This window comes from Capricornis sumatraensis, chromosome 23 (assembly GCF_032405125.1).
Source record: "Capricornis sumatraensis isolate serow.1 chromosome 23, serow.2, whole genome shotgun sequence".
NCBI lineage: Eukaryota > Metazoa > Chordata > Mammalia > Artiodactyla > Bovidae > Capricornis > Capricornis sumatraensis.
This window is the reverse complement of record NC_091091.1, coordinates 27,840,979-27,856,608: the sequence shown is the minus strand read 5'-3', so window position 1 is coordinate 27,856,608 and position 15,630 is coordinate 27,840,979. Positions and strand designations below refer to the sequence as shown.

At 39.6% G+C, this 15,630-nt stretch overlaps 1 protein-coding gene across 4 annotated transcripts in view; it reads left to right on the top strand.

The window, feature by feature from the left end:
- Positions 1 to 15,630, top strand: part of SORCS1 (sortilin related VPS10 domain containing receptor 1) — a 576,311-nt gene that overhangs the window by 295,706 nt on the left and 264,975 nt on the right. For all 4 annotated transcript variants that reach the window (XM_068961506.1, XM_068961507.1, XM_068961509.1 and 1 more), the window contains exon 3: positions 12,966 to 13,065. In XM_068961506.1, the coding sequence (XP_068817607.1) occupies positions 12,966 to 13,065 (100 nt within the window). The remainder of the gene's footprint in view (positions 1 to 12,965; positions 13,066 to 15,630) is intronic.

Genomic DNA, 15,630 nt, shown 5'->3' with positions numbered 1-15,630 from the left:
CGCAGTATTCTAGCCTGAAGAATACCATGGACAGAGGAATCTGGCAGGCTATAGTCCATGGGGTCACAAAGAGTCAGACACAACTGAATGACTAACACGTTCACTTCACTTTTCATGCAGTAATGAACAAATTGTGTTTTCTATCCAGGCTCAATCATTTCATCTTTAAAGAAGCTAAATAGAAAGTAGACAACATGTAACAGATGAAGAGGGTAAACCCTCCTCTTGAAACTCCAACCCCTGGTTGTCTCCTATGATTTGGGGATGGTGTTTTCCTCTAAGCCTTACTCCAGGCTTCACTATGGATATCAAGTTCCTCAAAACTACTCCTGCTACACAAATTCTTGAATTTTGCAGTCATGACTAGAGATCAGTGGTTCAGTCCTCTCCAATTACATGTGGGGAAATAATTTACTCATTTCCAATTCACTTAATTGTTAGTCATCATGTGAGGTTGAGGCTTCTACCATGTATAGAAAGAAAAAAAACCTCATAAAATATCCTTATATCATGACTCCCAGAGAACAACTTCCATTATTTAGGATAATTAACCATTTAAATATCAGGGAATCAAATAAATCCTATTATCACCACTAAATGACAAGTTGCTTATGCTTCCAGAATACATTTTTTTTTCATAGTTTTCACTGTATGTTCTGATTGAAAGACTGCTGCTGCTGCTGCTGAGTCGCTTCAGTCGTGTCTGACTCTGTGCGACCCCATAGACAGCAGCCCACCAGGCTCCCCCGTCCCTGGGATTCTCCAGGCAAGAACCCTGGAGTGGGTTGCCATTTCCTTCTCCAATGCATGAAAGTGAAAAGTGAAAGTGAAGTTGCTCAGTCGTGTCTGACTCTTCGCGACCCCATGGACTGCAGCCTACCAGGCTCCTCCGCCCATGGGATTTTCCAGGTAAGAGTACTGGAGTAGGGTGCCATTGCCTTCTCCGGATTGAAGGACTAGGAGGACCAATTTACATTGGCTTCATTTAATAAATATTTTACTTATTTTTGCCTATTTCCAGGCAAGATAATCACAGTGCTCCTTTAGTCAACCAGCATGCCATGTGAGAGTGAAGTGAAGCACTGTGTCAGAAATAGCAAATGCTGATGAGCAGTTGCAGGTTAAATCCATTTTCTGATAAGGATTCTAAAGCAAGAAATATACATGTGGATGTGCTTTCATGTCTGGCACCGTTCAGTCTTCACAAGCAAAGGCGTAAGCTGCAGTAGTCCCTAGAGCCATCAGTGCCTTTAGAGTCTTGGTTTATTAGATGCTTGGGCTCAGGGTCCTCATTCAAATAGAAAACTGACTTTAGAATGATAATTGGCAAATGTCATAAACAGTAGTGGTTCCTCACTTGGGAAGAAGGTGATCTACATTCTGGGAGCTCTGTTAGAAAATGCTGTTGTTTTCCAGACAAACTATTCCTTCTTCCTATAACAAGCTGCTGCTGCTGCTGCTGCTAAGTCACTTCAGTCGTGTCTGACTCTGCATGACCCCATAGACGGCAGCCCACCAGGCTCCCCCGTCCCTGGGATTCTCCAGGCAAGAACACTGGAGTGGGTTGCCATTTCCTTCTCCAATGCATGAAAGTGAAAAGTGAAAGTGAAGTTGCTCAGTCGTGCCTGACTCTTCACAACCCCATGGACTGCAGCCTACTAAGGCTCCTCTCTCCATGGGATTTTCCCGGCAAGAGTACTGGAGTGGGTGGCCATTGCCTTCTCCACCTATAACGAGCACAAAGCTTAAATGGACAAGCCACCTTGTGTCTGTATGAAGCTGGCTTCGGAGACTAAATGCCCAAGTTTGAATCCAGTCCCTGCTCATCATTGCTGTGTGGTATTGGCAAGTTGTTCTTCCTCTTTAAGTCTCAATCTCTACATCTGTAAAATGTAGATCTTCCCAGTTCTTAACTGGTAGGGTGTCATGAGGATTAAATGAGCTAATCCTTACAAAGTGTTTGTCAGCCCAGGGTGTAGGATGTTTTAAGCATTCGGTAAATGTCCACTATTATTATTCATAAAATATTTGGCACAGCCAGTTATGAGTGTAGCGTATTGCAGCATGTGGGGATGTGACCTCAGCGTGGTCATGGAAGCATTGCATTGGATCAAAAATGCCTGGGGATTAGGGTCGTGTCAAAAGAGAGAACGCTTTAAAAAGCTGAGCAGACTTCCCTTTCTCCTAACTTTGATAAATGCATATTATGTTTTGCATTGCTCTATTTGTACATAATATTTAGTACATTAATGTTTTATTGACTATGCCAAAGCTTTTGACTGTGTGGATCACAATAAACTGTGAAAAATTCTGAAAGAGATGGGAATACCAGACCACCTGACCTGCCTCTTGAGAAACCTGTATACAGGTGAGGAAGCAACAGTTAGAACTGGACATGGAACAACAGACTGGTTCCAAATAGGAAAAGGAGTACGTCAAGGCTGTATATTGTCTCCCTGCTTATTTAACTTATATGCAGAGTACATCATGAGAAACACTGGGCTGGAAGAAACAAGCTGGAATCAAGATTGCCGAGAGAAATATCAATAACCTCAGATATGCAGATGACACCACCCTTATGGCAGAAAGTGAAGAGGAACTAAAGAGCCTCCTGATGAAAGTGAAAGTGGAGAGTGAAAAAGTTGGCTTAAAGCTCAACATTCATAAAACTAAGATCATGGCATCTGGTCCCATCAGTTCATGGGAAATAGATGGGGAAACAGTGGAAACAGTGTCAGACTTTATTTTGGGGGGCTCCAAAATCACTGCAGATGGTGACTGCAGCCGTGAAATTAAAAGACGCTTACTTCTTGGAAGAAAATTTATGACCAACCTAGATAGCATATTCAAAAGCAGAGACATTACTTTGCCAACAAATGTTCGTCTAGTCAAGGCTATGGTTTTTCCAGTGGTCTGTATGGATGTGAGAGTTGGACTGTGAAGAAAGCTGAGCACTGAAGAATTGATGCTTTTGAACTGTGGTGTTGGAGAAGACTCTTGAGAGTCCCTTGGAATGCAAGGAAATCCAACCAGTCCATTCTGAAGGAGATCAGCCCTGGGATTTCTTTGGAGGGAATGATGCTGAAGCTGAAACTCCAGTACTTTGGCCACCTCATGCAAAGAGTTGACTCATTGGAAAAGACTCTGATGCTGGGAGGGATTGGGGGCAGGAGAAGAAGGGGACGACAGAGGATGAGATGGCTGGATGGCATCACTGACTCGATGGACGTGAGTCTGAGTGAACTCCGGGAGTTGGTGATGGACAGGGAGGCCTGGTGTGCTGCAATTCATGGGGTCGCAACGAGTCAGACACGACTGAGTGACTGAACCGAACTGAACTGAATGCATAATACATTTTACATACACAGTTTTATGCCTGCTTCCTAAGTAAGCCCCTAATTTCTCTTATATTTCTGCCTCAGCATTAATCCTGTCTGACTCAAACCAAGCAGGGAATGCTGAAATTTTCTTGCTCCCTCATCCTCCAAAAAGAAATGCATAAAAAGAGAATAATGTGAAATTTCTCGAATGATAGCTTCTGGTAAGAGAGGAAAAGGTCTCAGGGTGTTCAATCAGCAACATTGTTTGAGCACCTTTTGAACACCATGGAGAAGCTACAATGGTGGAGAGAGAGACAGAAGAGTAAGCATAAATGCAGCTTGTTGTCTACTCGCTGGCCATAAGGTGAGAGGGGAGCAGACCTAGATGAAGGTAATGCATGGCAAATTGGAAAGTAACAGAAGAGAGGATTCAAGTGAGTTATTTGGGATATAAAGAAGAGTCATCCCATTCAGCAGAGGGCTATGAGAAGGCTCAATAAAGGAAGGGAGAAAGTATATGAGTGAATTTTGATTGGGGAAATAAAGGGTGAAAGGATAAATGCAAACTAGCCCTGCCCTCAGAGAAGGTAGTCTATTAGAACTGAACACTTTGAGCATTGACAATTTTAGGCCAGCCTAGACAAGTATGAGATGTTATAGAAGAAACAACAAAGGCTGCCAGTCAGCTGGCGTTGTCAGGAGAGGCACCCAGGGAAAGGAAAAGATGATAAGGACTGTGTGTCCTCTGCTCGCCCCACCACTGTCTCTTGTGCAGTGGGTATTATATTTGCAAAGACAGAGAGGAGGGAACAGGAGGGAGTAGTGGTGTCTCCTGGACTATTGCAATAAGATCTAGCCAGTGCAAAGATGGCAATGTTCTGCCCCAGAGATGGAAGGAGAGCTGAAGTGGACGGTACAGATAAGAGACAGTGAGGATAGACCATTCTCTGTGCATGTGTCAGAAGGAACTCGTGGACATTACCTTATTAAGAAAATTACTCTTCCCTGTACCTATGGCCCAAAAAGCTGAACAGAAAACATCTGACTAAGTTAATTTGCACTCCCTTTTTAAAGCAAAATACTCTGGGTATTAGTACAAGTTAGGGTTATTTTTATACTCACTCAAAATGAACTGGGAGATATTTCAGCGGTAAGGGTAACTCCTTTCTTTAATGTTAAGTATAATAGATCTTTACTTACTGCAGAAATGTATGTGGGTAGCAATGTCTTCTAATCTATATCACCACTTTCCCACAGAGCAAATATGCATGCAGTTACAGTCAGATACATTCCAGTTTCTTAGCTATCCTGTGTGACTAGAAACATCAAGAATACAGTGCAATGCAGGGAACTATATCCTGCGATAAACCATAATGGGAAAGAATGTGTGTGTGTGTAATTGAATCCGTTTTTTTATACAGCAGAAATTAACACAACATTGTAAATCAACTATACTTCAATAAAATAAAAGAATGCAGTGTGATGATACAAGGAACCAGGAAGATGAGAGAGGACTTTCACAGCTTATTATTTAACAAGATATAAGTACTGTCCCTTCCATTAAAAAAATAAACACTTTTCTATTACAAATTAAATGACATTCCAAATACTGTGTCATATGGCAAAGTGGAAAGTATCTGTATAGTAAACTGACATGCCTCCCCCAATCCTGCTGTTTAACCCCCTTTCCTCTGATTCTGCAGGTTAATCTGAAAAGCTCAGGAAATCGAAGAAAACAGAGGGAAGCTTGTTCAGCTCTGGATGCACTATAATGTCTCAGCAGCACTTTTAAATTATATGTTTAGGCTGACAGGCAGATGTATTTCAGGACAGAATCCTCAGAAAGCAGGAGACAATTTCCTTCAGCTCCACGTCATCGTTTGATGTAGATCACCTATTATATTCTCGAGGTATTATGAAAAATGGATTGGGAGATATTTTCTTGACAGTGGGTAGACTAATGGAATCTGGTGACTGTATTTAAAATGTGCAGAGGTTTGTTATAACATGGTAATAGAAATATCAATTGCACTGACAGGTTAAAAAAACCTGTCAATGAATGATAATGAAGTTATTTAAATGTCGACTCACTCGCAAACATTTTCCAAACCCTAAATTATTCTCACTGCTGTAACCTCATGCCTCCTGAGTTCCGCAGGAACAGAGTCTGTGATGTAGCCAGTGCAACTTTGCCTCTGGAAGCTATTTGTATGCCACCAAATGCACCAGGGACAGTGGAGGTGGCTGCTCTTAATGATTTTAGGAAAGAAACAAAACACAGAAGCTGCAGACTCTTGAATTAGAGTTAAACACTGTTCCTCTTTCAGGACATCTCATTTGAGCTGATTTGAGTGATGCCTTGATATTTCTTGTCCCTGGACTTCTCTCTACAGCTTGAGTCTTGTTTTTGTGACCTTGGCATTATGGCATGGTGTGTCTGGGAGAGAGTATATTCCCTCTCTGGGGCCTGGAAGTGAAGGAAGGTATCAAGTTATATGGATATTTTCTAAAAGCCTTTTTGAAGAAGAAGCCTAGCTTATCCTCAGTTCAAAGAGGGTGTCCATCAGGCTTCATGCATTCATTCACCTTCTGTCTGTAGAAGGCACCTGCTATGTACCAGCATTTTCCTGAGGACCGGGGACTTGGAAATGAACAGAGATGTGTGCTTTCCTATGGTGCTTACAGTGGCCAGGTTATAAATGCCAGGCAGAGGTTGCTCCATTAAACAATAGAGGGGCATGGAGCATGCTGACCACCCTAGTCCCACTTGAGCCTGCAGAGCCCATTGTATCTGCTCATAACAAGGACTTCAGTGATTCTTGCCTGAATAGCTGAGCTTCTTAATTTTGACTTTGTGGAAATCCTGTGGGCCACACGAAAAGAGCAAACATCTGTGAAGTCAGTCACTCAGCCAAAATAATTAAGTTTCACAAGTGTCTGGGGCACTCTTCTGAGAGCTCGGAAGACAGCAGTCCACAAGACATCTTTCCTACCCTCATGACGCTTGTATTCTGGTGGGAGAATTTTGTTTTTTACAATAAAAAATAAGTAAAAATCTTTCAGATGTGGGTAAAGACTATGAAGAGAAAATCAAAGAGGCTAAGGAGGAGCAGTGTATGAGGAGGGGGGGTCGCTGAATGAAGTGAGGGGCCATCTGTCAGGGTATCTAGATAAAGAGCTCTCCAAGGTCAAGAATAACAAGACAGGAGTGGGCAGGAATCAGGGGGAGAGGGGAAAAGGAGAGATACTAGGAATGGGAATCTCAGGATTATATTGCAGTCCTATTAGATGTGGAAGTCAGTATTATTTGTCTATAGCAAGTCTGGAGTTTGTATGGAGACAGGACACTTGTGAGCTCATGAGTCCCATTCTGTTGGACTTCAGGTCGTTGCTGTTCCATTCAGCTGTGACGTCTTGGTAATCTTCATGAGCCATCATCACATCATTGACAGGTTGACCCATTCACCTCGTCCATATTTCTAGCCTCCCCAGAAGCCTAAGTGGGCCACATCAGGAATCACTTTCTTTGTGCCTTGTTGTAAGAGTTTCTGTTTAGACTTTTCTTAATATGGCTTCTGGCAGGTCCTCTGGATTTTTACTAAGTATGAAGAGAATCCAGGTTTGGGCCTACCCCATGGGGAACTTCTAATAATTTCAGTTCATATTCCTTTTTTAAAACTAGGCTTTGTAAATACATTTCCTTTTTCCTCTTGTAGCTTTTGAGAGAGGAAATGTAGCGTGAGGTTAAAGATACAGCCCTTAGTGGGTGCCCCACTCCAAGTTCTATGGCCTTAGTTAAGTAGGTTGGTTATACATGTTGGCCTTCCTTATCTATAGCATATGACTAATACCAGTCTGCCTCTCATGGGATTCTGAAGGAGCTGAAGAGCTTAGATCACATTGTAAGCACCCAATAAAGGTACATTTATAATATCTGTTAGGATTGTTAAATGTAATAGTCTATTCAGCAGTAGAATCCTGACACAGTTGTTATAGAAGCAGAGTACAGAATCTTTTATCAAGTTCTCTCCTTACCTCTCTGATCCAAGTTCTGCACAAAACTGCTAGCATTTATCCCTCAAAATATGATAGGCTAAATGTGGTTACATTTCAAAATCGTAATAGCTTCATGAGATAGTCTTATCTTCTAAGCAAACTAACTCTAACTCATTTTCAGTGATTGAGATTTTCCTTGAGGATTCACATGATGGGTTTTAGTGAATGTTGGCCAAAGAATGCTAAAAATCATCAAGAAAAAGAATGAGTGATAAAATGAGTAACAAAAGCTATAATTTGTAGATGGTTTATTACATACCAGCCATTGTGCTCAGCACTTTTTATGGATTAATTTAGTTTATAGATGATTCTGCGCTTATTTATTATCCCATTTGGTGATATAAGATTATAGTAGAGGAAATCCAATCACACATTTTATTTCTGCCACTCCTTGTGGAAACTAGCTGTGCCCAGTGTTCATCCCTTGGAGACTCTGTCATCTCAAAAAGATCATAAGTTCTTGGAAAGCAGGGGGCATGCGTTGAATGTGGTTTCTCCATCCCTCAGAGAAGCTCTTCTCAGGTCTATGCATATAGTAAATACTTAAATAAAGACATGCTTTCAAATGTTCTAAAAGTCACTAAGATGCATTTGTTGAAAAGGGTAAAGATTAAGGATCAAACACAAGAGCCTGCAGTCCTTGATTTAATCATTTGCTATTTGTTTTCCTGAGACACTTATTTTTTAAGCTTTCTGTATCTTCTAGCACAGTATAGGTGTTGACAGAAGCTATGTTTTTAATCTGTAATAAGCCAGCTTATAAACACAACCTGAAAAAATGCTTGCTTTGGAATGTTTTAAAAAATGGTACAATTGGAGGATGCAAGGCTGCATCTTAAATATGTCTGCGTATGGTACCTATTTTTAAGATTGCTTCCTTTTTGCCTTCATAGCAACAGTCACTTTATAGTCAGCATAACTGGCATTTCTCTTGGCAAATTTGATTTATTTTAAATATTTTTATTGTTCTCCTTTTCTTATGAAACCAAGAGCTATAATCTTTGTTTGGCTTTTTTTTTTTTTTTGGTCTTCATACTGTTTCCCAAAGTATATTGTTCAGAAGACTAATCTCATTAGATATCTCTCACAAATGGATCCTATAATCAAATATGTTTTGAATATGCTTCATGAAATATGCATGTAAGAGGTTCACAGTGTATATTAGAATAATAAAATTTATGTATGTATGTAAGAATAATAAAAATTCTAAGTTCTGAAGTTAAGAAACGTTAAATTTTGCCTAATCAAGTGTTTCCTAACATTTTTTTGATCTCGGATGATACTCCTCTCCCCTGTATTTAGAGATGACACTTAAAATATTTAACAGCTAGTGCACTGGCTTAACAGCCAGCCTGCTGCTCAACTGTCTGTCTCTTCTCTGTTCTTTCCGAGCCCACATCCCTAGGAGACTGAATTTCCCACATTTGACCATGCAGGCATGACTGGAAGCATCTGTTGGCTATGAAGGGGAGTTTGGGTTTGCAGATGGACCCTAGGAATTGCCTTCCAGGGTGCAGTCCCTTCTCCAAGGTCACTGTCTCCTCCGCTGGGGCTCAGGCTGACTGTCATAGGCAGTGGCATTCAGAACAGGTGCTGGAGCAAGTGTCCTGGGTCACACAGTGACACTCTGCTCTTTCAGCCCTCAGTCTTTCGGTTGCTGGGACTGTAAGGAGATCTGGGCGTTTTCCAAGGAGAGGCCCTGGTGATGAGGCTGATAGAAGTAGCTACTCAGAGAATGTGGTGCAGTAAACTATTTGCCAACTGGTTCGCAATCATCGAGTGTCTTCACTCCTGTATCACTGTACCAGTGTATCCCAGCTTGTTGGTTGTTTTACCCATGAAACTTGTCAACACTCCATGTAATTCTGATTCTGCGGGACAGCCACAGACAATTGCTTGTCTGTGACATTTGGGGTATATGGAAATACATCAGTTTTTTTTTTTTCCCTTTCTATTAGTTACTCTAATACCACAGTATTTAAACATTTAATTTGGCTTGAATTGAGAATAAATTTTGATTCACTTTTTAAGCTTTGAAAAATAACGGGGCAAAAATGGCAGAAAAAATAATGGCAGATACCTGAACTTTCTGGGCTACTGATGTTAAAATAAAAGTTCCCAGTAACATTGTAAGTTATCTGAAAAAGGAGTCGTTCATGTAAATCTGAATTAGTCACTCCATTACCATCTTTCACACCTGGATTTCAGTTAAGTGTGCGCTCGCATGCACACACACACACACACACACACACACACACACACACACACAGAGTTTGCCCTTGTAGTTGTAGTTTGTGTTTTGAATGTAAAAATATTCTTGAGTAGCTCAGAGACTGAGTTGATAGAAATTATGGGAAACTATTTTTCATGCTTTTATAAACTGATCCCTGCTTCTCCTTTCTTTTATCCCACTAGAAAAACATGAACTGTTCTCTCATCCCCGACACAGTTCTATCAATTTCTGCCTACCGCAAAATTTATAAATGTGGAAGTATTTGTACATTTAATCCTCTTCCCATCACCCCTCCATAGATTTTGCAATTATGTTTTTTGTTCTTGAACTTGTATCATTAAGAATACAAATAGAAAATGTTATCCAATAAAAGGAGCCAGAGAAAGACTATTGAAATTTTGGAGACAAGCGAGTCTGAGTAAGAAGAGAAAGTTGACTCAGTATAACCACAGAGAGAGTGGGAAAAACTGGTCAAACACCAGGATTAGACTCAGTAAGGAAAGAAGCCTCAGATATTTCTTAGAAAATAGCAGGAATTTTCATGTCTAGATGAGTCTCATAAGAAAAAAATATATGGAAGGAGAATTTAAAGAAGTTTGTCATAGTTAATAGATAAGCTCTTCTGTAAAGAGATTAGGAATATTCTTAAATATTCTTGGTTATTAAGCAAGCATTTGTTCTATTGGGCTAAAGCCCAGACTGGTCCTGAGGAAATCTAGTTATATATTTGGATTACATAAGGTGACTTCTATTTTTTGATGCTCTGACTACAGCTGACCCCTGAGCAATAGAGATTTGAACTCTATGTGTATCCACTTATACATATTTTTTTAGTAGTAAATATTGTAGATTCTACAATGTGTATTTGGTTGAATCTTTGGATGCAGAACCACAGATGTGGAGAAACTGTGTATATAGGAGGCCAGTGATAAGTTGTATGCTGATTTTTGACTACAGGAATTGTTGGCACCCCTAACCCCCTTATTATTCAAGTATCAGCTCTACATCCCTTTTCTAAAACCCTACCCATTTTCCATTTTCAAGATCCAAAGTCCTTCTAAGAAACTTTTCATAATACCCCACTCTTCAGTGATTTGGAGTGTAATCTAAATTCTATAAAGTGTTTTCTATATTTACTTACTTATAATTTATGTATATAATATGTATTATAGTCTCAGTTCAGTTCAGTAGCTCAGTCATGTCCGACTCTTTGCGACCCCGTGAATCACAGCATACCAGGCCTGCCTGTCCATCACCAACTCCCAGAGTTCACTCAGACTCACGTCCATCGAATCAGTGATGCCATCCAGCCATCTCATCCTCTCTCGTCAGCATCAGAGTCTTTTCCAATGAGTCAACTCTTCGCATGAGGTGGCCAAAGTACTGGAGTTTCAACTTTAGCATCATGCCTTCCAAAGAAATCCCAGGGCTGATCTCCTTCAGAATGGACTGGTTGGATCTCCTTGCAGTCCAAGGGACTCAAGAGTCTTCTCCAACACCACAGTTCAAAAGCATCAATTCTTTGGTGCTCAGCCTTCTTCACAGTCCAACTCTCACATCCATACATGACTACTGGAAAAACCATAGCCTTGACTGGACGGACCTTAGTCGGCAAAGTAACGTCTTGCTTTTGAATATGCTATCTAGGTTGGTCAAAACTTTTCTTCCAAGGAGTAAGCATCTTTTAATTTCATGGCTGCAATCACCATCTGCAGTGATTTTGGAGCCCCCCAAAATTAAGTCTGATACTATTTCCACTGTTTCCCCATCTATTTCCCATGAAGTGATGGGACCGGATGCCATGATCTTCGTTTTCTAATATCATCTAAAATATTTATCTATCTTATATAAATATTTTTTGGTAAAGAGCTCCCTATATCTCTAGCCATAGCAACTTCTTAATTCCTTAATTCCTAGCTAATATGTTTTATAGCTTTCTAGCTCTGGTGCCTGATCCTGAGTAGGCTCTTAATGTATGACATTGAGGTTGATAACAGACAACTCTTCTATTTCATCTTTATGGTGTATGGAAATATGAAACTTCTATCATATCATAAATAAGTTTAAATAATTGCATTTTTGTGATTTTTCTGATTAAACCAACTTTATTTTCTGAGTCTTATTAATTTTCATCTCTTTTGTTACATATAACACATTACCACTTTCTTTTTCTGCCTTTCGAAGCTATTGGATTCTTGAAAGTAGGGGCTGTATCCTGGAACATAGCACAGAGCCTAGTTCATTTTAGAGGCTCTACAAATGTGAATGGATGAATTGCATTTTCTTTGGGAATCTCCTATTTGTGTAAAGAAGCTGACAGATTTTATATTTGTTCCCTTTAAATTAAAAAAAAAAAAAAAAAAAAGCCGTGGTATAATGTAACACAGAGCTTAGAGTCAGAAAGGAAAGTGAAAGTGAAGTCGCGCAGTCGTGTCCAACTCTTTGCTACCCCGAGGACTGTAACCTACCAGGCTCCTCTGTCCATAGGATTCTCCAAGCAAGAATACTGGAGTGGGTTGCCATTCAAACTACCTAGAGTCAAATTCTAACTGACTTTCAAAAGATCATTCATGTTCTCGCAACCACTTTCTTCAAATATAGATAATATTTCCTATTGAACTTGGTTGCAATGATGATTTAATAAGATGTACAATTCTGAAATATATAATAGACTTATATAGAAAGGTGATTAAGGTCTGTTTATTCAGTCTAAATTAATAAGTCATTGACCAACGTCAAGAAAAGATGAGAGAATCTCCAAAAATGACAAAGTTAGTGCCAAGACATAATATCCTCCCAACTCCAGGTGGCTTAACACTGGAAAAGGCCACCGAGTAGAACTGTGAAATTTCGCTTACTATTAAGACATCTTCTTATTCTTAAATAATAAGAAAAGACTGAATGACCTTTGGAGAGACTAGCCCACCATATATCCTATGACTCATGAAAGAAAACACAATTTGTAGATAAATCAGCAGAACCTACTTTTCCACTGTGCCAAAGATAAAGCAGAAGTCTGGAAATGTCAGATCTAAGTAAAAGGTCTTTATTTCTTAGTCTGGTTTCAAGGAATACCCTCATTCTTAATCTTTGATAATTAAACACATTCTCGATGCAATGCACGTACCTTAAGGAGCAGTGAGAGATGGAGTTTTAATTTTTACCAATTCAATTTAAATGCAAATGTTAACCACTCACATGATGCTACTGTGTACATAATTAAGCATCATTATATACTACATGAATCATTTAGAAACCTCTGGAGAGCCATTCTACTATGTAAAACATGCATTACATTGACAAGCAGGCAAATGATGTATACTTCTGTCCTCATTAATGCTCCTTTTGAATTATAGGTCAACCGATTATGGGACAACCTATGAGAAGCTGAATGATAAAGTTGGGTTGAAAACGATTTTAAGCTATCTCTACGTGTGTCCTACCAACAAGCGTAAGGTAAGAAGTGTGTATTCAGCATGCTGTTTATTCATGATGTGACTTCTGTCTTGGCTGGCTCATCTCTCTAAACCACCTAAAAATCCATTACAGTTAAGCTTCAAGAGATAAAGATGAATTGATGGATGTTAAGGTGGTAAAATGTCCGACACATCATAATTTTCAGATCAGCAGCTGTGAATGTAGGAGAGAGAGAGGCAGGCATATCATTATCATTTCCAAAAGGCACTATAGGGAATGTCCTGTTGTGTGGATGTTCCAGACTCTTACAAGAGCTCTGACCAGTTAGTGGCAGGAATCATAATGAAGCATGGCAAAACAAAAGGTAGGATTTTCATGGAATGTCCACCTCTATTCCCTTGACATGGAATAAATAGATTGACGAGAATTGAAGTGAACGCATTGTCCTAAGCAGGTTGGAAGTTTCATTTCTAAAGTTTATTCAGATTGCATACAAATGTCAGGCTGGAGACAATGCTGGAAGGAACCCTGAAGATCATCATATACGACATACTAATTTTACAGATGAGGAAACTAGAGTTCAAAGAAAGAAAATCACTTGCCTCCATCACAGAGTTATAGGCACAGCTGGGACAAGAATCCAGCTTTCTTGCTTGGCGATCATCCTGTTTCCACTGCATTATACTGCTGTTATGATCAGAGGTTATTTACTCTTCAGTGAAAAGTGAGAGTGTTATTGCTCAATCATGTCCAGCTCTTAGCAACCTCATGGACGCTCCTCAGTCCAGGCTCCTCTGTCCTAGGAATTCTCCAGGCAAGAATACAGGAGTGGGTAGCCATTCCCTTCTCCAGGGGATCTTCCTGACCCAGGGTCTCCCACTTTGTAGGCAGATTCTTTACTATCTGATGTACCAGGGAGCTGTCATGAACATAGGGTTTATTTATTCTTCAGAGAGGGATGTTATTTTCTTAGGAAGAAAATAATATTTGCTTTTAAATGAGAAACACCTATTTGGTTTAGGAGGAGAGTGATGTTACATTCATTGTCTAGTTTTAAAAATTTGCACTATCAGATTCTGACATATAATTTCTAGGTATTATTTAAGTTATCTGAATAGATAAGAATATCTATCAGGAAATTTAAAAAGGTTGTTCATTTGTCCCAAGCCATATTCTCTTATGTTGGTAGCCCTGATACCTATGTTCTCATTTCAGATCTGTCAATAGGTACTATCATTGACCTTGAGTAGGTAGGTACTACATTTTGTCATCTGGCCCGTGGAAGGTAGATTAGTGCATCTCTAAATAGTCATCCTCAACTCTAGCTGTAGATGCAGAGCAAGGGGCATTGTAGGGTGTGCAAACCTCTGCCCTACCCCTGTTGCTCTGGCTTAGGGCTCAGGGAACTGTATCTTGTGCAAGTTCCTCGGGTGCTTCTAATATATATCTGGGTTTAAGAACCGCCTAGATAGGGTGTAATATTTCTTCTGGCTCTACACATTTCAAGTTTTTCAGTTGGAGCAGCATAATTTCCCATTGTGCATAGACTCTGAAGTCAGATGGCTTGAGTAAAAACCCAGCTAAGCCAATTAACAAGTATATAACTAAGGCGATTTCCTTAATCTCTCCTAGCACAGTGTCATCAAATTCAAAATAAGGATAGTTATAGTACCTACCTCAGGAGGAAAGTTTTAAGGCCTACATTAACTAAGGCACTTCAAGTATTTAGCACAGAATAGCTAAGGCCTTATCATGTTTTCTCTTCGCTTTATTCTCCTTTGCTCATCTTTCTTCTCCTCCTTCATCAAATAATTGCTGGAAATAATAGTAGTGACCATCCTCTATAAATATCAGTGTTTAGTAGACTTTCTACAATGATAGAAATGTTCCTCTAAGCTGTCCAGTGCTATAGACACTAGGCACTTGGGGCTATTACTTAAATTATGGCTAGTGTGCGTGTGGAGCCAGATTTTACATTTAATTTCATTTTAGTTCATTTGAATGTAAATAGCCACGTGTGGCTGTTGGCCACAGTATTGGGGAGCACAGTTAAGTAACTTCAGCCTCTCAAATTTAGAGATTTACCCTGAGCGTTCCTATCTTGCCCTTCCTGGCTGATGACTGGTCCAGCATCAACAATTACATCTAAACAATTTTGATCTGTTGTATACAGTCCTAAATTGAGGAGCTGAACTTATATCCCTTATTTTTTATAATGAAATTTCGCTGTGTTTGTTGGCTTTGAATCAATTCTTATAATCTCTATTGATTTTTCCTCTAGTTCACATTTTTAGTAAATTTTATTTAACAATCAACCAATTGTAGGCACCATAAGATAAGAAATAAATAAGCCAGCTTTCCACCTTCAAAGATCCTGTATTCTAGTAGTAAATGCAATATGACTTTTTTTGTAACTAAGAAGTCTCTGACTCTGCTTGCACCTAGCAGGTGTCTTTTGGTGAGTTGTTTACATTTGTAAAGTGATATAGTCCAAATAAAGGAATTTACATCTAGAAGAGACCTTAGAATTGTTCTGATCTAGGGATAGTCTCTGTTTTATTAATGCCATTAGAAAGGAATATGGTTTTTAAAAGTCATGTGTCA